This window comes from Anabrus simplex, chromosome 3 (genome assembly GCF_040414725.1).
Source record: "Anabrus simplex isolate iqAnaSimp1 chromosome 3, ASM4041472v1, whole genome shotgun sequence".
NCBI lineage: Eukaryota > Metazoa > Arthropoda > Insecta > Orthoptera > Tettigoniidae > Anabrus > Anabrus simplex.
Window position 1 is genome coordinate 456980640 of NC_090267.1, and position 24667 is coordinate 457005306.

Sequence of the window (24667 nt, forward strand, 5' to 3'; positions counted from 1 at the left end):
GACACAACCTTGTTGACACGCAGGATCTCCTGCTTCACGGGGCATACGCCACACTCTCACGCCCTCATCAGCTCGATACAACTGGAACAGGGATTCATCGGACCATACCACACGCCGCCACTGTTCCATGGTCCATTGCCGGGCCCATGCACATCGTTGAGCTCTGTGTCGAGGTGTCAGCAAAGGGACACGGTTGGTCGTCGGCTGGTGAAGCCTACGCGGTGCAGTTGCCTCCTTACAGTCCTGGTAGAAATGGGATCCTTACTCCCAACATTTGATTGGGCGGTGATCTGACTCACAGTAGCCCGTCGAGCGCTCAGTATGTTTCAGCGAAGGTGACGTGACCTGTGGTCTTCCCGTGCGCCGGTTTACGCTGATGTTAACATTCTATCTGCGATATTTAAGATCGACACTGTTGACCTCGGAAACCCGAATTCGCGTGTAATCTCCGCAATGCGTCCTGCGCCGATGATCATTCCACGTTCAAAGTCGGTTAACTCGTGACGTGCTGCAATCTTCACGACACTGGTGTCCGTGACCGACTGCTCAGCTACGCCGCAACTAGCCGCAACGCTCAGGGGTTATACACGGTACATTTTCTAACACTATGTGTTGCCATTTTCCGTGAGTTCCATGGTTTACATATAGCTTTCATTTTAAATCATAAACCATTCCATATATATTTATATGGCAGTGTAGTTTATTTCTACTATCAATTAGTCCTCGGCTCATTTCTTTGATGCAATAAATGCAACTTTAAAATAAATAGTAGTTAAATAATTAGAAAAATCCATATGAAAAGAAAATTGAATTTTCTGAATGAGCGTCTTAAAGATTCTAGAGTAGGTGATGATGTAAGTTCTTAAGTCTTTTTTTTTTTTTTTTTACATGTTACGTTGCACCGACACAGGTAGGTCTTACGGCGACGATGGGATAGGAAAGAGCTAGGACTGGGAAGGAAGCGGCCGTAGCCTTAATTAAGGTACAGCCCTAGCATTTACCTGGTGTGAAAATGGAAACCACGGAAAACCATCTTCATTGCTGCCGACAGCGGGGTTCGAACCCACTATTTCCCGGATGCAAGCTCACAGCTGCGCGTCCCTAACCACACGGCCAACTCGCCCGGTTTAAGTCCTTTTAGCAAAGGATCCATACAAATATTGATTGAATTATAGTATTGGAATTTAATGTGAAAATCCCATTTGACTTTGAAGAATTAATGAGAAATTTCGACATGGCTTTTACAGGTAACAACTAGCCTTTTAAGAATCCTAACATTATTTCCTGAATGTTTTTGACTGCACGTTAAGCATGAACATGTTGTTTATTCTTACCTGCGGATATTTTGTACGGGTGCAATTTGACTAGGCAGAACCTATAGGCATGCCATATTCTTGGCAGAGCCCACGATTTACAAATTGTGTTGGATAAGTGAAACTTAATCAAGGAAGATTGTAATGAAGTTACATTTATAGTTTCTAATCTATAAACAATGGAATTTTCCTAAATTTAAGCTTTTGAAAAGCGTACCTTCCGCCTTAAAGAACATAATTTTTAACCAACACAACTTAAGAATAATTTAGTTAATGTACATTTGGTTGAATTACTAGTGTTCTCCGTCTTTTTATACGACTTCGAGAGCTGGACAATGAAATATAATGACAAAAAATCGAATCGATGCCTTTGAGATGCGGTGCTGGTGGAGGATGCTACGTATACCTCGGTCGGAAAGAAGAACAAATGATCCCATTATAGACGAAAATAGGCATAGAAAAACGTCTGTTTTCCCGTGTAAGTTAATGTTACCTCCAGTTCCTTGGTCACATTTTCATAAAGAGAAGGACATTATTTGTAAGGTAAAGTTGAAGACAGTAGACTACAAGGAAGAACAGCAAATAGATGGTTAGATTGAGCGAAGAAGATCATTGGTCTACCACTTCAGAGTACATTAAGAAAAGCTAAAGACCGCTGTGATGGGGACATCTCGTCAAGATTGCAACACAGAAATGAGAAAGTTAATGAGGTTACGACACTCAGCAATGAGCGGAATGACTAATGATGATGATGATTCAGATGCACTCAACAATAATTAATTGATTTCCTAAGTTATTAATAGAACGCTAAATCTTTGTCAAGCTGTATTTTGGTCCTTGATCATCAGACACTACATAGATACACCAGTGGTGGTGGTGGTGATTATTGTTTTAAGAGGAAGTACAACTAGGCAACCATCCTCTATATAACACTAATCAGAGGGAAAAAGAGAAGGGATCCGACACTTCGAAAAATGAAGATATCGGTCAAAGAAAGATAGGGGCCACGAAGGGCGTGAAAATGAAAGACTCCCTAGCCCTCGCAAACCTAATAGCGTCGGGGTCGGAAAAGAGCAAGAGTTGACCAAGGGAGGTCGGAGAGGATAGATGAAAGTGAGGAGCCTGGCACAAGTAAGTGGAAGCAATGCCAGGACTCAGCTAAGGGCCCCGTGGTCGCCAACCCACGCTCCAAAGTTCAGAACCCCTGGGGCCCCTTTTAGTCGCCTCTTACGGCAGGCAGGGGATACCGTGGGGGTTATTCTACCGCCCCCACCCACAGGGGGAATACACCAGTAGTGGCTCAACTCGGGTCCACGAATTTCCTTTTATTCCATAAATCGCATTAATTGTCAATATGGACTCGTCTGGTCCTGTGATCACTTAGCGCAAGAATCTGAATAAACTGCCAGTTGCAATGCAACAATCATTCAGGTGGTTGGACATAAGCGCACGTTAGTATGCTTGCTGTTTTCAAGAAAGATGAGCGTAATTCAAATAATCATTTGTAATACTAACATTTCATTAGGTAAACAAGAACACACATCTATAGAATTTGTAATTGATTTTACTTGATGTTATATGCGATGTGGGAAATAAAAAGGGAGCATACGTCGACTTTTTAAACTGAATGTTTATAATATTCTTCACGAGATTCCTAACAAGGTGGAACTAAATTTTGTTTTCCAATAAATGATCTCTTTTCATGTTCCGCATCAAATATATTCAAGAATTCTTTTTGATCGTTTTAATCCTACACTTTGTCCTCGTGGCATTACACAATAATACTGTAGATCCTACTGGTCAATAATTCGTCAAAGTAAAAATAATATAAATATTACCTTCTCCTTCTTCAATCTTATTCATAAGTTAGAAGTAACAGACATGAAAGTAGCAGGAATGATTGTTGGTACAAACAGGTGGGAACAATGGCAGGAGGGTACTCGGAATGAGGAGATAAAGGCTAATTTAGGAATGAACTCGATGGATGAAGCTGTACGCATAAACCGGCTTCGGTGGTGGGGTCTTGTGAGGCGAATGGAGGAGGATAGGTTACCTAGGAGAATAATGGACTCTGTTATGGAGGGTAAGAGAAGTAGAGGGAGACCAAGACGACGATGGTTAGACTCGGTTTCTAACGATTTAAAGATAAGAGGTATAGAACTAAATGAAGCCACAACACTAGTTGCAAATCGAGGATTGTGGCGACGTTTAGTAAATTCTCAGAGGCTTGCAGACTGAACGTTGAAAGGCATTACAGTCTATAATGATAATGTATGTATGTATGTATGTATGTATGTATGTATGTATGTATGTTACCTTCTTCAAATTTTAACGATGGATTTTAATAGAGATCTCCTTGACTGGTTCTGTGAGTTATCGTCCCTAGTGTGGTAGTCGGGTAATTAAGGCTTAAAACAGGTGGGGGTTCAGACTAGGAGTTAGAAGACGAGGCACATGGAGTTGAGGATACATTTACCTCAACAATAATAATAATAATAATAATAATAATAATAATAATAATAATAATAATAATAATAATAATAATAATAATAATAATGTCCGCCTCTGTGGTGTAGTGGTTAGTGTGATTAGGCCCGGGTTCGATTCCCGGCTCTGCCACGAAATTTGAAAACTGGTACGAGGGCTGTAACGGGCTCCACTCAGTCTCGGGAGGTCAAATGAGTAGAGGAGGATTCGATTCCCACCTCAGCCATCCTGGAAGTGGTTTTCCTGGTTTCCCACTTCTCCTCCAGGCAAATGCTGGGATGGTATCTAATTTAATGCCATGGCCACTGCCATCCCTCTTCCTTGTCTATCCCTTCCAATCTCATTCCCCCATAAGGCCCCTGTTCACCATTGCAGGTGCGGCTGCCTGGACGAGGTACTGGTCCTCCTCCTCAGTTTATGCCTGACCCAATGTCTCACGCTCCTGTACACTGCCCTTGAGGCGGTAGAGATTGGATCCCTCGCTGAGTCTGAGGGAAAAACCAACCCTGGAGGATAACCAGATTAACAAAGAAATAATAATAATAATAATAATAATAATAATAATAATAATAATAATAATAATAATAATAATAATAATAATAATAATAATAACAATAATAATAATAATAAAGTTAATAAAATAGTGCAATTTTCATTTCCTATTCGTAAAAGGAATACATTTGTATATCATTTTCTGACTGAAGCCTGGTATTCCTATGTGTAGTTCAGTCAGTGCTTTAAATCATTCTCCACCGCATTACTCACACAATGGTGGCGTCACGGGTGCGAACTGTACACGACATGTTATGGATTTGGCCTTGCTTTTACGGCCGGATGCTCTTCCTGACCTCAACCTTATGTGCAGGGATTTATTCACTATTGCGTGTTTCTTTGGTGGTTGCTAGTGCGTGTATTGTGTGTATGAAAAGTGCGGGGGGGGGGGGGGTGCAAATTAAAACACAAACTCCCGAAGTCAGAAGAATTAACCAGATATGGATAAAATCCCCTACCCAGTCGAGAAGCAACCTGGACCCTGTGAAACGAAGGTCTTTACTGTGACCATTCAGCGAAGGAGTTTTTATATCTTTAAAAAATTGAGTAGGAATATCTTGATTCCATTCAGGGTGCAGAGGCATCGTTCTTCTTCAATTAAAAACCCAATATACTGTATTTTAGTAATTTTTAGTAATAATATTGAACACATTTTCTCATGTTGACTGTTTGTATGGGTTGTGTTGACAGCTCGATCTGGAACTGAATGGCTTCAAGAATTTCACCTCCCTGAAGGAAAAATTCCCAGGCTTGAAGACTCAGGTCGCTTTTGGAGGCTGGGCTGAGGGAGGCCTCAAATACTCGCAGATGGTGAGCAGACCTCATCGACGTTGCAGACTCATTAAGAGCATTGTCGGTAAGTGTTAAAGTGACACTGTTCCTTAGGAGCTATATCCTTCTCGGTGTCAGGAAGGGCACAGTGTGAAAAAAGAGAAACTGTAGAGCAGGGCCTCTTAAACGCCCACAATCTCACACGTGCAAATCGAGGCGCAAGAGCTCCGTGCACTGTGCATCGGTTCCACTCGGCTCGGCTCGGACCAACGTTTCGTCTCTGGGCTACTCGGCTAAGCTCGGCTCAACTCGGCTCGGATTTGGAGCGTTACGGAGCAAGTGAGGAAGAGGGAAACAGGGGGAGCGAGCGAGACAGGCGTGGGGAAGGAGAGAGACAGTGCTATTGCTCCAAATCGAGGAGTGGGGGTCTGCACTCTGGGCAACCAAGCGAAGTCGTCTTTTGCACCGTGCACAGTGCATGCACCAGGCGCATGCACCCTGAGAGGTCCTGCTCTAAAGCAACTTATTTATTCCAACAACCAGAACAAGATCTATGTGAGCTTGTAATCGAGAGTGTGGGTTCTAACTCCCACTGTCAGCAACCCTGAAGGTGGTCTCTGAAGGTCGTTTTTCGTGGTTTCCCATTTTAACACCATGACAATGCTGGGGCTGTACCTTAATTAAAGCCACGGCCACTTCTTTCCCACTCCTAGGCCTTTTCTAACCCATTGTTACCATAAGACCTACGTGCGTCGGTGCGACGTAAAGCAAATTTTAAAAAAAGTCCTGCACCAGGCGTCTCTGGAGGCCACACGGCTTTAGTTAAGAAGAGGAATTTACAGTAACTACAAAGGCATTTTTTAATCTATTCAGGGGATTGTCGCTCGCCCGACCGCCTGCGCTGCCAGCCTTTGCCGTAATGCGGCCACCGTTCGCCCGGCACTGAGTCATAGTGTGTTTTCGCACAAGATTTCCTGTATTTTCTGAAGGTATTATGCTTCTATGTGCAGGCCCCGTGGTGTAGGGGTAGCGTGCCTGCCTCTCATCCGGAGGCGCCGGGTTCGATTCCCGGCCAGGACAGCGATTTTACCTGGATCTAAGGGTTTGTTCGAGGTCAACTCAGCCTACGTGATTAGAATTGAGGATCTATCTGACGGTGAGATATCGGGCCCGGTCCAGAAAGCCAAGAATAACGTCCGATAGGATTTGTCGTGCTGACCACCCGACACCTCGTAATCTGCACGCACTTCGGGCTGAGCAGGGGTCGCTTGGTTGGCCAAGGCCCTTCAGGACTGTAGTGTCATGGGATTACTTAATTATGTATCTAAATACGCTAACGTAATGAAAATGGCATTGGAACAACACACGGAGCACTAAACACGCGAACACTTGACTAAACTGAAACTTACGCTGATAAAGCTCTCAGCAGACTGCAGAGGAGGGGAGCTTGTGGCACCGAGAACCACATTAAGGCAAAGTGCTTCGCGGGAAACAGGCTCGCAGTGCGGGCGACCGGGCGAGCGCTGGCCGATTTACGGCAAAGTGCTTGGCAGGAGACAGGCTCGCAGTGCGGGCGACCGGGCGAGCGCTGGCCGCATTACGGCAAAGTGCTTGGCGGGAAACAGGCTCGCAGTGCGGGCGACAGGGCGAGCGACAATCCCCTGAATAGATAAGAAAAAGTCCCTGTACATAAAGTACACTGCTTGTCATCCCTCTTTTCTCAGTTGTTTACAATAACGTAAGCAATGACTCGAATGAGTCTAAAATTGAACAGGTTTCTCATCGGAACTGAATATTAATATTGTATTAAAGAATGAGTTTACAGTTTATTAATAACAACATTTATGTTATATGCTCCACTTCACAGAGTTTATGAAGCGTTACAATTTCGACGGGTTCGACATAGATTGGGAGTACCCCGCCGCGGCAGACCGTGATGGCACCCCATCCGATAAGGACAACTTCTATTTCTTCGTGGACGAACTCAGACAAGCTTTCGACGCAGAGCAAAAGGGCTGGGAGATCACCATGGCTATGCCATTAAGAGACACTATTGTTCGCAAGGGGTATCATCTTTCAGAACTTTGTCGGTGAGTATCGAGCATTCTGTGATGTAGTTATTATTTATTAATACAATTTCCCCCATGCGGAGAGTTCCACAAGGACAAAGTGTATCGATTACAAAAATATTATGTCTTCAAAGTCATTGGTGAATTTGCTATTGGGCCGTTAGGTTTTCTTATATATAGACTTTATAAATGATATGAGTACAGAAGTGGAATCAGAGATAAGGCTTTTTGCGGATGATGTTATTCTGTATAGAGTAATGAATAAGTTACAAGATTGTGAGCAACTGCAAAAAGACATCGACAATGTTTTGAGGTGGACAGCAGGCAATGGTATGATGCTAAAAGTCAGGTTGTGGGTTTCACTAACATGAAAAGTCCTCTCAGTTTTAATTACTGCGTGTTCCTTACGGTTTTACTGTACTGTAAGTTCCTAGGTGTTAATATAAGGAAAGATATTCATTGGGGGTAATCACATATACGGTATTGTAATTAAATGGTACGTATCTCTATACATATTTATGATGGTATTTAAGGGTTTTAGAAAGGATATAAAGGAGAGAGCAATTAGGTATCTGGTAAGACTCCAACTACAGTATGGTTCCAATGTATTTGACCCCTCAACAGGATTTCTTAATTCGAGAACTGGAGAAAATTCAGCTCGATTTGGGCTGGAAAGACTTGGGAGAAAGGAGACGAGCTGCTCGACTAAGTGGTATGTCAGTGGGGAAATGGCGTGGAATGACATTAGTAATAATTTGAGTGGTGTTTTTAAATGTAGGAAGGATCGTAATATGAAAATAAAGTTGGAATTCAAGAGGAAAAATAGGGTCAAATATTCGTTTATAGGAAGAGGAGTTAGAGACTGGAATAATTTACCACGGGAAATGTTAAATTCTTTGCAGTTATTTAAGAAAAGGCTAGGTAAACAACAGATAGGGAATCTGTCAGCTGAGCGACTGCTCTAAATGTGGATCAGGGGTGAAAGATTTGGTTGTTGAAATAGGGTTACTCTAAGAATAACGCGTATTAACAGCAGTATTAAAGCTTCCATTTAATTTTGGGCAACAGCATATCTATAAGCACTGCAAGACGTCTATTGCTTCCTCCGAGGTATATTTGCATAGTTCTGCTGTCATAGAGTCCTTGGCAGAGGGCTTGTTGTTTTACATTCTCTCTACGTCCTCGCGATCCGGAAGAGAAGGCGGCAGGTTTTGTCATGTAGAATCGTTGGTTCTGATAGGGTTAACGTCTTTTTCACAATTTAGAAGTTTGTCGAAGTATTCGGCAAGGACATCATATTTTTCTTCGTTTGATGTTGCTAAAGGTCCATTTTCCTTTGAAAGCAGAGGGAGTCAGGCTTGTACTCTTGTATCTTGTTTTTAAAACTCTTTTAGTATTCTCTGACTCACTTTGCTGGAAGTCTTGCTCAATCTTGTCCATTTGTTCTTTTTCGTACTTGTGTTTCTCACTCTGTATTATCTTCGCCGTTTTGTGCCCGTTGGGCTTTGTAGATGTTCCAAATTATCCACTCTTTTGGACGTGTAGTAGGCCTACATTTTCCAGTTATGTAGATGATGCATTAAGGCGTGTTCGCAATTATTATTATTATTATTATTATTATTATTATTATTATTATTATTATTATTATTATTATTATTATTATTATTATTATTATTTCAGACTGATGAATGCTGTACATGTGATGGCCTACGACATGCGCTCAAGCTGGGGTAAGGCTGACACTCACAGTCCTCTGTATCGACGTCCACATGATGTGTTTCCCGATGAGAAGTACAATGTGGTAAGTGACGTCTTTGTCATTAAATGAAGAATAATAAATCAGAAAATGCCGCATCTAAGGCTGAAATATGTTCTCATAAGCACATACTGTAATGACACGATAACACGTACAGTACTAAGTCCTAATATTAAAAGAAGCGTTCTGACAGCTAGTGCAGGAGGGAGAGTCTACTGTGGTGCCACTGATGAGAAGTGAAACGTCTGGCAACTCCAAGTGGACAGCAGGCTCGTCTCCATGGTAACCACTGTTGGTCCACCCACGTTTCCATGACAACATTCTCTTATTCCCTTCTGTCCTACCATGTAGTCAGTAGCTGTCAGAATGCTTCTTTTATTATTAGGACTATAACAAAAGTGTAAGATTACCAGCGAAAAATCAGTTAACCAACTCCTGGCTCTACATTTATGGTAAAAATTGGCGTGAAAACATTTTGCGCCCTATTCGTGTTGATATTCAACTTCTGAAAAGCAATCGTTGAACTATCGAACTAAGTTTAAGAGTTTTAATTGTTTCAAACATTTTGAGAGCCTATAAAATTAGCTCACTTTTCAGTGTAAATGTTATCCTATTGACTAAACTACTGCCGGCATATGCCTATTTTTTCTTAAATACCTATCCAACAGAGTGTACATTGCCGTAAAACCGGAAGATGAAAAAAATAGTAGGGTCGAATTTTTCCGCATTTTTGCCTACACTCACTTCGCAATTCGGACAGTGATTGTAACCTCAAAGATAAGACGCTAGTCAGTGATAAGTCTCAATCTGGAACATCGTTTTTGACCACTGCAGTCTGTAGAGCGAAGCCTGTACTTAGTGAGGCGTGCAAGTCCGGTGACGATGGTGCATTCCAAAGGTTTTTCAAGGATGTCTAAATGAGGTGTTTTCTTTTGTTTAAATTCGAAATTTCAAAAAGAAAACCCCAGAAATAAAGGACACTATGATATTTATCTTTCGGATTTTATGGTAATACTAGCAAAACTCGACAGACGTTGTCCTGCCTGTATACATTTATTTACCTCAGCATATATGACACTAATATCGGTCGTTTTCGATTTCTTTTACATTTCATCCTCTCGCCTTGGGCTGGGAGGGGTGTCCTGCCCCCACACTATTTGGTAAAAACAGAAATATGTTTTAAGGAACACATCATAATCTTCACATACTGTTGGGTAGGCAACCCGCTGATCAGACTTGTCTTGCGGTTTGCTTATCTTCCCCTATTTTATTTTCACCCCTTAGTGCCGAACTACCAATCAGATTTCGGTCAAACCACTTCATAAACCCTCTCAGATGTAATAAGAACAAACTGTGAAAATTTCAGCAAAATCGGACCAGTAGTTTTTGAGTCTATTAGCTTCAAACATACCAACATCCAATTATATAATATATAGATACACTCTATTAGATACGTGTTTAGGTAATAAAAGTAGCTTTAGCCATATACATTCCGTACTTTAGTCAACAGTGGGGAAATTTCGTAAGTTCTCAAGGTTTGAAAAAATTATTAAACCTCATTCGATATTTCACCGTTTTATTCATAAGTTATATATCAACACGAATAAGCCACAAAATATTTGCAGGTCAATTCATACAACCAATGTAGGACTAGGACTTCACAAACTGATTTTCACTAGTGGTCTTCAACTTTTGTTATGTACTGTATTACACATTTGAATTTCCTAAAAATATAATAAGTGTAACCGACTCCTGCTATGGCTCCAATAATGGAGTAATACTTTAAGTTGTCCAAAAGTACCTTTATATGCGTAAAATTATTTCAAAATCTTCACAAATACCCATCACTAAGTATGAAAATATTACACTGTATTTTTGATAATTCTTATGACTGACACATAACAGTCAAGAAACTTCCTATATCTTTGAAAATGGGAAGGAAAGTGGAAGATTGTTCATAATGTGTTGTGCGCAGTTGGACTGAACCGAAAACTGACCGCCGCGCTCCTTGATCACTTTTGAACAGGTCAATTTTTTTTGCGCGCAGCCGGCAAAAACCGGGTCCAAAAACTAATTTTCTGAGAAAATAAATTCTATATACGCTTCATGAACGTGTATTCCTGTTTGTTCTTTTTATGGTGCGAAATCGCGGGAGGGGGGAGGGTTCCCCCACCGACAATTTTATCTCAGAGGTTCTCCCCCACTAAAATTGCCCGGGGGGAATCTTTCATTATAAAGTAATGAGGAAAATGTATAACACACTGAAATGAATATTCTTGCTGTACATATTTTCATAAAAACCTTGCCCGAGCGTACACCACTCCTGTACTTCTTAGATAGGGTGTGTTTCCGGTAGATAGCCAATAGGACAATATACACTTAAGGAGTGTACAAACTGACAAATTTTGTTCAGTCAGAATTTAGCCTGGTAGAGGAAGGTTCCACTAATAAAGCAATAAATCAGGACAAACCGCTCCTCGCCTGGCCTTAGGAAAGGGGACAGTCTCTCATAAACCTCTCAGCTGATTTTCTTTCTTTCTTCTTCGCTGCACCGACTTCTCTCTTACTCCAGAGAACAGCCCTCCCGTTTGGATTTTAGATGAACTTGTCTGACGTTACCGCTGCCAAATCCGCCGTTGACACCAGTCTGCAATCTGTAAGCTTGTGCACGGTAACGAGCAGTCGAGGTCGAGAATCTAGAAATGAAATGTGCGGAAAAATGTAAGATTAGTTTAATTACTAACTTCTTTAACCCTAGAACCACAACGTGGGGTTGTGGGTGACCCGCCTGACTACTAAACCGATTCTGCCCATGCGCCTCTATGAAAAAGGAAGCTGGTGCTTCCAGTACCTTCAGTGCTTGACACGTTCTTGAAACCAGTGGTTGCATTATTTTTCGCCGCTATTTATATTCAAAGTTATAGGCTCTTGGGTCGCATATGACCCCACGTTGTGAGTTGTGTAAAGTATTCGTAGGTGGTGAACTGTTTGTAGTGGAGTGTTTTATTGGTAAAGTTATCAAACAATGGCACTGTACAAAGACTTTTTTTGCTATTTGTTTTATGTAGCACCGACACAGATAGGGCTTATGGCGACGATGGGACAGGAAAGCCCTAGGAATGGGAAGGAAGCGGCCGTGGCCTTAATTAAGGTACAGCCCCAGCATTTGCCTGGTGTGAAAATGGGAAACCACGGAAAACCATCTATAGGGATGCCGACAGTGGGGTTCGAACTAACTATCTCCCAGAAAAAAGCTCACAGCTGCGCGTTCCTAACCGCACGGCCAACTCGCCCGGTTGTATAAAGACTGGTAAAAGGCGGAAAATGATCAAACGCTTAGATTTCCAAAAAAATCTTGCCCTAGAACTATGTGAAGAACATATGAAGACTAGAATGGTAAACAAGAGGCTTCCAAGGCAACTCATAAATGACATTCACAAAGTACTTGGTTATGAGGACGAGCACCGTGACGTTACTGCGCCAATTGGGCGACGACCTGGACGATGTGCTTTCTGTCCTGGAACCAGGGACCGAAAAGGTGTAGCAACTTGCTGTTCCTGCTCTAAAAGCCTATGTGCAGAACATAGCAATTATGTCTGTGAATAAGTTAGTGATTACTTACCGTGGAAAATGTCGAACATCAAAACCAAGAAAAGGAACACACTTTTGATAACAAAGTTACGTACACCATATTGTGTGGTATTACAGTTAGTTACTTTCTTATCTGAACTTAACTTGCAAAAATATACGTGATTTGTTTATTTTAAGGTAAATATTGTCAAGATATAAATAATAAGACACTAAATATTCACGTAGACAAGTGCTTAATATTCAAACCAACAAAAAAAAAACCGCACGTTTAATCAAATTGTTCTGTAAACAATATTACTTGATATTTTGGTAAATTTCTTTATGTTTTGAGGTTAATATACTCAAATGTAAGTAATTTCCTTATTTCAAGTAGAATAAATGTCATTCAATGCCTAAATAATTTGTTCAAATATAGGGTCGTGGGTGATTCTAGTGATTCTAGTTCCAAGAAATGAACGTTGTGGTACTAGGGTTAAAATTGGTAATGATAATATATAGTCACTACCAGTCACGACGCAAGTTCAATCAGTGACACATGAAGATTATGTGCAGGAAAAATCCAATAAAAAACCTAAATTAGATGAAGTGTTACATAAAGTACTTGCGGAATGTCCTTTACACAGCGAGTACAGAGTCGAATGCAGCAATGAAGATAATCCAGGATCATCAATGCTGGTGGCAACCGAGAAGTTTTCGACGTCTTGGCAGAAAAATCGAGCCTAGTTGTTGTTTACTACCAATGAGAAAGACTGTCAAGTAATGATGTGTAGTGTTAAATATTCGCAACACGTGTGTAAAATGGTAGGAATTTCATCTAATGATTTACCTCGAACAAAAGACGTTGTAATGAGAAAATATAAAAAAGAAGAATTTGGACGCTGTTTATAAACACGGAAATAGCGTAATTCATTCTCACTGTGTGCAGCGAGTGCTCGTGATTTGTTTATGAAAAGTCGAAAGGAAAAGTTAGATACAACTGTTAAAGTGTTAAGGTCAGTTTATGTAGCAGCGAAAAGAGAGTGGAGTTTCCGTGATCATCCGGAGCTTAAATCTACAGATCGCAAATGGCTTAGACATGGGGACACATCTTAATACAGACAAGACTGCGACGGCAATGACCAATTTTATTGCGGAACCGTTTTTTCTGATTTCGCACCCTGTTTTTTTTGCTGTTTCTTCATGGTTGTGTAATTTTGATATAGGCCTACATGTCTTATGGATTGGGGTCATCCAAAAATTTGCATTACGAAATTAGTGATAAAAAACTGAAATGGCGTATGGCTTTTAGTGCCGGGGAGTCCGAGGACAAGTTCGGCTCGTCAGATGCAGGTCTTTTGATTTGACTCCCGTAGGCAACCTGCGCGTCGTGATGAGGATGAAATGATGATGAAGACGGCACACACATCCAGCCCCCGTACCAGCGAAATTAACCAATTAGGGTTAAAATTCCCGACCCTGTCGGGAATCGAACCCGGGATCCCTGTGACCAAAGGCCAGCACGCTAACCATTTATCCATGGAGCCGGACGGCGATACAAAATTTGTGAGGTGAAGTTACCTAGCAACCAAGCAGGCTGTGATGTGAAGTATTGTTAGATGGCCATGACTCAGTTTCCTCCATTTGATAGCCTGAATCCTACACTTTTAAGCGAGTGATAACTTGTTGAATAGGGCATTGTAAGTGATTCTGTTTACAGATATTCTCACTAACTTAAGTAATGACAGACAACAAACGTTGAAACATACAGTAGGTTCCAGCAAGTAGCAACAAAATTATTGCAAAACTCAGGTATTTTTCGCAGAACAAGCCTGCAAGTAAACTGTTCAGAACTATGAAGAACTTTTCTACCTTAATTTTCTTCTTAGCAATATGGATAGCAACAACTCTGCTAGAGAAAGTTACGGACATCCTGGAACTAGATAGTATTCTAAAACAGGACTTTATTAAACCCTAGAACACTAACCCTATTTCGCCACACATTATTACTAACCCTTCGTAAATTTGACTACACCAATTTATAATTGTTATATTTTCTACGTAACAGCTTATATTTGGCAAGATTTTGGTGATTTAGAGTTCCTATAGTGTCGTAAACTTAACATGAATCAAAATACGTAGATATTAAATAATTTTATGTGATTATTTATTAAGAATAAAAGACCTGACGCACAAAAGTATTAAATGAACACGTTTTATAAGAAAGGAATTTTATAACACTACATATTCAAATAAACCCTTAAAATTATGAATGTTTGTTATTTACATAGCAAAGAAACCAAAACTACCAAGAAAACAAATAAAATAAGTATAAATGTAAAAAAAGGCTTGAGGAAACATTATACTTATAAGTTCACACTATCACTAACCGTTCGTCAATATGACGACACCCACCCAATTATTATTACAAGAATGAGCAAAGATATCAACAATCGCACATGCCACAGTCAATAACTGCTCGAAAAATTCAGCTACACAAAATAGCGGCACGCACGCATGCGCGGAAGTCAGTAAACAATACCGTTCTGCTACCTACCGTCGTAAAATTTACAAAGGGTTAGTGTTCTAGGGTTAAAGGATATCAAGTACTTCAAGAGTTTGCGAAAGAATGTGCAAGACAAAAAAATAGGCGATAGTGACTGTGTGAACCGTATTCTGAAGGGCATGCGTGAAGATCACCATAGTTCTTCTTCGAAGTCTCTGCAGCTATTGTGGTTTCCAGTGGCAAATGTCGATAGTTAAACTTTTTTTCGATAAAAATAAATTTTGTCTGATAGTAGGGTATCTTTATCTTGCTTAAATGTCAAAAAGCATTATTAACCTGTACAGAGTGTCTCTTTAAAACCCAGACCGTCCAGGGGCGTTTCTACTCTCCGAGACCTGAGCAGCTGTACGGGAGGCGCACGCATAGTTCTTGACCTCGCAAGCATCAGTCGCCAGTCTGAATCTCATCTGTTAACATGGTGAGACAGTTATCATTGCAACACCGTATTTTCGTATGTAAAATGTATTTTAAGTACGAGTCGGCTTTTTCAGCAATTTCCTTCACGAGCACAGATTCACGTAATTGTAAATCAATTTGAAACTTCTGGCTCAGTGCTGAATAAAAAAACACGCGCGCACACGAACAGTTTTAACAGAGGAGATGCTAGATGACATTGATGCGAAAGTTGAACGGTACCATATAAATCACTCATAAAATTAGCACAAGTGGGGGTTTCGGTTTCTTCTGCACACAGAGCTACAAAGCTGTTACACATCAAACCGTACAGATTTAAAACCTGCTGATCCAGACAGAAGAGTGAGATATTGTGATTGATATCTTGCATCATTGAATGGTCGTTTTCTTCGACTCACACCTTGTGCTATTTTCAGATGAGGCCTGGTTTCATTCTAATGGTCGTGTGAACAGTTATAACTAGAGTCCGGATTATTAGGTGCTGATAGGTTAGAATGCAAACTTACTTAAGCCAGTAACAAGTATACCCTACACTGTACAGCGGTTATGCTATGAGATTTGCATAGATATTAGGGGTACAGCAGACAGAACTCCTTTAATTTATGCTACTCTTCCTACACTATGATACAACGGGTTGCATGACACTTCCTACAAACCAAATTACTTTACATTCTAACCTATTACCACCTAAAAATCCGAGGTATAGTTATAACTCTTGCTATTGGTGTACAGAAAATCTGAATGGTGTTTATGAAGTTCCTCATTATGAAGAATGATACTTCCAGCATCTTTTATAAGGTAATATTTCACATAAGATTGTATACACTCTTAAAGTAGGGCGGCCGCGCGCGATGTAAGTTGGACTGAGGCAGCTGCTGTAGCGCAGAGTACAAAACACAGTGCGCTCGGTCTGAGTTTATTAGAGAGACCCTGTAGATGGCTGAAAATTTGTAAGCGTGTAATTAATGTTCCTGATTAGCTCCTTGATACCTACAGGAAAGGTTTAGTTTTAAAAAAACACTTTAAAACTTGAACCCTGTTTCTAATTTGTATTTTAATTCCTTTTTAGCGGATCCAGACTTATGTCTCTCTTGTGTGCTTATACCTTCATCTGTCTCCGTTTGCCTTTTAGGTCCCTAGCATGCTTCTTATACCTAACTGCTTAGATCTTGGATATGTTAAGTACTCAGCTCGAAGGCTGGTTGTATCTTCAACAGCTCTTCCATCAGCTGTCACAGATGACCTAGGCATCGCTGAGGAGAGTTCGTCAATTTTCCAAGAATGAAAATATTATAACATACTTTTTGTAAACATTACATCCTCAGATCTGAAAGTGTTAAAAGATTGAAACAGAGCAATGATGTCTTTTACAATGCTATGTCTAATTCTGACCGGTCTACGAAGCCAAGAATAACGGCCGGGACGATTCATCGTGCTGACCACATGACACCTGCAGGCCTTCAGGCTGAGCACCAGTCGCTTGGTAGGCCAAGAAACTTCGAGGCTGTTACGCCATGGAGTTTGGATTTTCTTTACATGTCTAATTCTGCATTCCTTCAAGATGTTTCAAGTCATACTGCCCTCTGCTGTAGAACATTGTGCATGGTTCATAAATGTCTCTTTTCTTGGTGTCAACTTCTGCGACCTGACCTGTATTCTTTTTAGTGCGTATCGTAGGGTTTAGTACCACAGATGTGCGTGTGCCTGGGTTGATGGCGAGACCAAACTATTCATTTACAACAAAGACCCATTTTATGAACTATGGTACTTAATGGATGTGTGTGTGTTACAGAGAGATGGGATGCGTATTTTCGAGCGTATGGGATGTCCTGCGCATAAACTGGTGCTCGGAATACCGTTCTATGGGCGCTCGTTCACACTGCCACAGAACACCACAAGTTACGCTTTGGGTACCCCTGCACTCGGTGGAGGAATGCCTGGGAAGTACACGAATGAGAAGAGCTTCCTGGGTTATTACGAGGTGAGTAATTGTATACATAATTACTCTCTGTCTTAAAAGTAATGTCTTTTCATTAATTCTACATATTCTAAATGACTAATTACTCAGCTAGAGTACAGCGATATTATAGAAGTTTCTCTCTCAGCTAGTTAAACTGTAATTGCTGTAATTCAAAGACGGAACATGTCTTCACCACCATTTTCTTCTTCTTCTTCTTCTTCTTCTTCTTCTTAAGACGCCGTCTCCGAGCGGAGGTTGGCGATCCACGTAACTAGCTCTGATCATGACAGCGCAGAATGCAATGCCACTTCTGAAGTACAGCAGTGCCATCTTCGAAGGTCTTTCAGCCATGAATTCCTTCTTCTCCCAACAGATCTCTTCCCCTGTATCTTTCCTTCGATAATAAGCTGTAATAACTGATACCTCTCATGATATGTCCTAGGTATTGTGTTTTCCTCTGTTTTATGGTGAGCAGTAGTTCTTTTTGCTTTTTCATCCGACGAAGGACCTCGGCATTGGGGATTTTCATTACCCAGGATATCCGCAAGAGACGGCGATACAGGAACATTTCGAAAGCATCAATACGTTTTTCTGTGATTGAATCCAGAGTCCACCTTTCACATCCATAGAGAACAGGTCCTTGAAAATTATTTTTACGACTGTCTGAAACGAAGCAGATGAGTGCCTTGTGATGTTTAAAATGCACGAGGTCGTGAAGAAATACAATTCGGTGTAAATTAATGGGTACATCATAAAACCACATTCTAGAAATACCGGGGGAGTAAAAAAGAACATTGGCTGGCTCCGCCTTGCTTGTAGGCAACTTCTTTGGCTAGTCTGCGTGGAGTACAGCCTATGGTCCAAGGCGTGAGGAATCTTCCTTTCTTAGAGTACAAATCTCCGCTCAATAGAGATTGACACTCCACCCAAAACAATTTGCTAGTATTTTTCCACAAATAGACTATCTATCTGTATTCCCGCATATCAGCTTTTTGTTTCCATTAAATCCTTCCGTGACTATTGCAAATCTAGCATTCATATCTTGGCTACATATAATGTCCTGGAAGCCAAGGAAACGAAGTTATAGCATTTAAGCACACTAGAATTCTACTGCACTCAGCTAAGGTGGAACTCACAATCTTGTAAACAGAAGTGTAACATAGAACTGACTGCACTTCTGAGGTCTAGATATATTATGCAATTGTTAATACGCCTGATTTGTATTGTTTTATATTTTTATACCGATTTAATGTCTTTAATTACTATACCGACTCTTTCAGGAACAGATTGTGTGAGAATATAGCACGCTGTAGCGATGAAACCATTAGTGGTTCATATAAAATGGTATATCTTATTTGTATTATTTTCACTAACATGTTAGAAACAATGACATTTGCTACGTATCTGAGGGAACTTTAACAAGTTTTATTTACTAGGTAGCATCTTTATCATTGGATATATTATTATTTTACTAAAGTCCGACTCATTGGCTGAACGGTCAGCGTACTGGCCTTCGGTTCAGAGGGTCCCGAGTTCGATTCCCGGCCGGGTCGGTGATTTTAACCTTAATTGGTTAACTCCAATGGCACGGGGCTGGGTGTATGTGTTGTCTTCATCATCATTTCATCCTCATAATGACGCGCAGGTCGCCTACGGGAGTCAAATAGAAAGACCTGTACCTGGCGAGCCGAACCCGTCCTGGGATATCCCGGCACTAAAAGCCATACGACATTACATTTTACTAAAAAATTACGCATTTCTTCAGAACACTCATTATAAACTGATTAATCACGTGTCAGAATGATTATTCTTTACGAAATGAAATATGAAAGAATATGTTTTGTTAATTGGATTTGAAATATCCAGAAATAGTATAAAGAGGAAGACATAAAAAGTAAGTGCGAAGTTCTATGGGATGGTGTGGAATTTTCCTTACCTTCAAAATACATATGCAAATCATAAATATCATGACAGAAGGTATTTTCGTGTTGAAAGTGACAAAATGAAGCTAGATGTTAGGTGGGAAGTCAGAGCATACGTTAAGAATACTGCATCAAGTTGATAAGTAAAGAGCGACTGTGAAATATTCGACATGTAATTCGTTCACGTAATTATGGAAGACAGGGGTTAAAAACAGCAGCAGGTCACAAAAGAATAAATATGATTAAAGGCAAGTATTTATGGAGACAGATTTTGCCATTTGTGTTTGTTAACGTTGATATCAGCAGTGATTATTTCATACTTTTGGTGGAGATTAGTTCGCTCAATATGATTATTATTTTCCACTTATTATAAACCCATAATTAACATTAATAATAATAATGTTATTTGTTTTACGTCCCACTAACTACATTTTAATGTCTTCAGAGACGCCGAGGTGCCGGAATTTAGTCCCGCAGGAGTTCTTTTACGTGCCAGTAAATCTACCGACACGGGGCTGTCGTATTTGAGCACCTTCAAATACCACCGGACTGAGCCAGGATCGAACCTGCCAAGTTGGGGTTAGAAGGCCAGCGCCTTAACCGTCTGAGCCACTCAGCCCGGCTAATTAACATTAAATGTCCATTAGATTCTAGTAAAGATGTGGTATGATCGAGGAAAAGCTAATTACATTACTGTAAATATGCATCGGCGATAACATAATGACTTTTTAATATTACAGATTCATTTTTAATACTTTCGCCAATATATTTCTTTTACGTTAATGCTACAACTTAGAATTGGACATTGGCACTGTGCAGGATTAACGCTAAGATGTTGTTGTTGATGATGATCATCATCTTGGGTTGATTAGGTTGATTTACAAAATATTTTAGATCGAGTTGTGTGATCGTTGTTCCGACTCATTCGCTGAATGGTCACCGTTGAGGCCTTCGGTTCAGAGGGTCCCGGGTTCGATTCCCGGCCGGGTAGGGAAATTTAATCGCGTCCAATTAATTCTTCTGGCTCGCGGACTGGGTGTTTGTGTTTGTACCAACACTTTCACCTTCATATTCAGACAACGCACTGCATTATCAACAACCACAGAAACACGCAATAATGATTACATCCCTCCATATAGGATTGGCGCCAGGAAGCACATCCGTCCGTAAAACAGGGCCAAATACACATATGCATCCCCAGCGGTAGAAGAAGTGTGATCACTGATCATTAGAGCCCGGATTTTTATACAGTAAACGTACTGAAGCGTGTTACAAACCCCATGGCACTACAGCCGTTGAAGCCTACCAAGCGACCGCTGCTCAGCACGAAGGCCTGCATATTACGAGGTGTCGTGTGGTCAGCACGACGAATCCTCTCGGCCGTTATTCTTGGCTTGCTAGACCGGGGCCGCTATCTCACCGTGAGATAGCTCCTCAATTCTAATCACGTAGGCTGAGTGGACCTCGAACCAGGCCTCAGGTCCAGGTAAAAATCCCTGACCTGGCCGGGAATCGAACCCGGGGCCTCCGGGTAAGAGGCAGGCACGCTACCCCTACACTACGGCGAAGCGTGTTACTAGTATAGTCTAATCTGCACATTGGTTAAGTTATGAGTTTTGCATAAATATTAGGGGTTTGGACCATCAGAACCCCTAGAATTTATGGTACTCTCAATACATTACGGAAGAGCGGCCTAGACCACACATCCTAATAAAAAATAATTAGTTTTAATTCTAACCTATTACTGCATAAAAGTTTAAGGTCTTATGATCATGTGTAGCCTGTTGTTTTCGCCGTCATTAGATATATGCAGGTGCTTCATCCTTAGGAATGTTTCGGGATATCTCTCAAATTCAATAGAACAATAAACACCTTATTAAGCAGCAAACTCTCTTAAAAGCATCTCAGTGTAAAATTCGCAGTCAAACTATAACATGCTGGTTATTCCGGATTGTAATCGTATTTCGCTTTTAGGACTCCACTTCACGATATGTTGCGATTGTTTTGTCCGCATATAAACAGAACGCGTAGGTCCTGAAAATGAGCAAAAATCAGTTCTCTACCTAACTTGTCGTGATTACCGCGATATCCACAATAAAACGTCCCTGAATATGACAAATGGGAGGGTAGATGAAGATATATCTGTAATGTGGAGATAAAAATGCAGTCAAACCGGTCTCTGAGTTGATGTCTAATACAATGACATATTTACAATGGAATTTTGATTTTACGAAACTATGTTCAATTTCCTAAGAAAGGAAGAAATAAATCATGAAATAAGACAACTGACTGAGGCAGATGTCTTAGTTTCATAGTCATAATGTTGGCATCAATCTTGGCTTTGTTCACTCTTGATTGTTACAACTTCATCATACAAAGTAACGAATGTATTCTCAGGAGAGGATAAGGCAGAGACCGCTTATTTGAATGATTTTTCTCAATAATTTTCAATCTTTAATTGATCTTACATAAATTAATTTCTGGTGACATTGGACATTGTTACCAAATTAATTAATGTTACTTTGTTAGTAAAGCATCTACTAGATAAATTACTATTGCTCCTTCACTCAATGGGAGCGAGGAGATTTAAATGCTTGACCGAAAGTGTTGTACTTATTGCATGGGAACAGTACGCTTCCGTACATTGGTTCCTATTCAAAACGTAATCAACGCTGTCCTCTCTTCAAACCCTAGGAGTTTGTTGTAATAGGAACTTCCAAACAGCCTGAATTAGTTTGTGTGTTTTCTTGTAATGAAGAAGGAACCTCAATTGCTCTATTCATCCTGTCCATAACCTCGGTATTTCTGATCTTACCAATCCACGAATGCCTCTGTAACACCACATAAAAAAATTGAATCTTTTAAAATACTGTAGTTACTTTGTGTTACAATCCGGCTTACGTAATATACAGCAATTACGGAAAGAAATTTGAGAATACGAACTGGTAGAAATTTTAAATGAAAGAAATATTGACTTCTTTATCTTAATTATGCTTATTTTAGACATGAGAAACTAATTTGTTGTATTTAAACTGTGAGTGAAATATTTCTTGTTCTACAGATCTGTATGGCTCAGCAACAAGAACACGGCTGGACGGTGAGATGGGACCAGTTCGGAATGGTACCTTATGCTTATAAAGGTAAGAATTCATTAGTATTTTTACTGTTGCACTTTCATTTTAGTTTAAGTGTATTCTATTGAAGTCTGAGATGGATGAGATATTCATTCAACTGTGTCCACAGGGACTATAGAAAGGTATATATTCTCTAGACGACTTTGCATGGTTTTTTCCGGTTGATCTCCAGCCAAATGCTGGTATGGTATCTTTCTCGTAGACGACAACCATATTTCATTTGAACGACATGGACGTCTTTGGCGATGCAAGGATCGGAATGGGGTAGAACTGGAAAGGCAACGGTCGTGACTTAATGAAGGCGGGGCTCCAACACTTATTTTGTGTGAAAATGGGAAAACAGCGAAAACCACCTTCAGGACTGCCGACAATGGGGTTGAACCCATATTTTCGGAATGCAAGCTCGTTGCTACGCAACACGTATCGCATCTCCAAATCGTTTGGTAACGACCGTACTATCCTATTCTTAGAACACTGCATACGGTGACACTTGGGCAACAGATTGACTATCAGATAAAAGGTATTTAGTTAGCCCCAGAGCTTTTTTGTGGCAGTATCGAACGGCATGTAGTATCTGCACCCTTTTCTGGAAAGAAACAAAACATGAATTGGATACTGGATATTTTTTCCGAATATTCCTATCATATTCCCTATTAAGTGTTGGCTTATGGCTTAAAGTAAAGCTTGTTTGTCCCCTTTTCTTACGCTTCCATATATATAATGCGTACGAGCATATGATTGATATTTCCGTAAACTTTCGTCATCATCATCATCATCATCATCATCATCATCTGTTTACCCTCCAGGGTTGGTTTTTCCCTCGGATTTAGCGAGAGATCCCACCTCTACCGCCTCAAGGGCAGTGTTCTGGAGCTTCAGACTCTTGGTCGGGTATACAACTGGGGAGTATGACCAGTACCTCGCCCAAGCGGCCTCACCTGCTGTGCTGAACAGGGGCCTTGTGGAGGGATGGGAAGATTGGAAGGGATAGGCAAGGAAGAGGGAAGGAAGCGGCCGTGGCCTTAGTTAGGTACCATCCCGGCATTCGCCTGGAGGAAAAGTGGGAAACCACGGAAAACCACTTCCAGGATGGCTGAGGTGGGAATCGAACCCACCTCTACTCAGTTGACCTTCCGAGGCTGAGTGGACCCCGTTCCAGCCCTCGTACCACTTTTCAAATTTCGTGGCAGAGCCGGGAATCGAACCCGGGCCTCCGGGGGTGGCAGCTAATCACGCTAACCACTACACCACAGAGTAAACTTTCGTTCTAAAATAATTGGAGGTTAGTTTTCTGACTCTTCTACAAACAAACTGTTCTTGTCAAGAACAATCTATTGGTATCCTTATTGCAGCAAGTGTTGTTAATACCAACGTAGCTGCAAACAACTATAGCTCATTCCATCTTAAGAGAACAGTATTGCTCGTCTGGACCTACAAGGAGTGAACACACCCCCTCTGAGACATCCATAATTCTTCGTGATTAAGAGATATTACACTGTACTTTGTAATGCATTATGAAAGATAGATAAAAAGGATGAGACATTTTAGCCCGTGAATTATTAAAATAACTACATAACATATACTTTTTCATAAATATATTCGTAGGGGGGAAGCACAGTGGCAGGAACAGCCATCGCTTCGTTGCCTTCCTTCATTTTCCTTCTTCTGTGTTGCTCCGGTACAAGCCTCGTGTAGTCCCTCACTCTATGAATCGTCGGCAGCTCATTTCTGTAGTGAAGTCATCTGCACTATTTATTTGCTGCGTGTGTGCTTTTAGGCTTTAAATTAGTACGTAATTGTCTTGTGTTGAGGGAAAGTTATGCGATAAGCCTACGTATGCGATTTCTTTCTTTAACATTACTACTGTGATCTTTTGTAGAGTCACATACAGTGTTACTGGGCGAGTTGGTCGTGCGGTTAGGAGCGCGCATCTGTGAGCTCGCATCCAGGAGATAGTGGGTTCGAATCCCACTGTTGGCAGACCTGAAGATGGTTTTCCGTGGTTTCCCATTTTTACACCAGGCAAATGCTGAGGCTGTACCTTAATTAAGGCCACGGTCGCTTCCTTCCCATTCCTAGTCCTTTCCTGTCCTATCGTCGCCATGAGATCTATCTGTGTCGGTGCGACGTAAAGCAATTAGCTAGCATATACAGTA

At 40.9% G+C, this 24667-nt stretch overlaps 1 protein-coding gene across 1 annotated transcript in view; it reads left to right on the plus strand.

Annotated features, from left to right (window-relative positions):
* The window catches only part of LOC136866857 (endochitinase), a 105372-nt gene that overhangs the window by 74624 nt on the left and 6081 nt on the right, over positions 1–24667 (plus strand). Inside the window, exons 4-8 of the mRNA XM_068227087.1 lie at positions 5043–5208; positions 6991–7213; positions 8873–8993; positions 17288–17476; positions 22439–22517. Of these exons, the coding sequence (XP_068083188.1) occupies positions 5043–5208; positions 6991–7213; positions 8873–8993; positions 17288–17476; positions 22439–22517 (778 nt within the window). The remainder of the gene's footprint in view (positions 1–5042; positions 5209–6990; positions 7214–8872; positions 8994–17287; positions 17477–22438; positions 22518–24667) is intronic.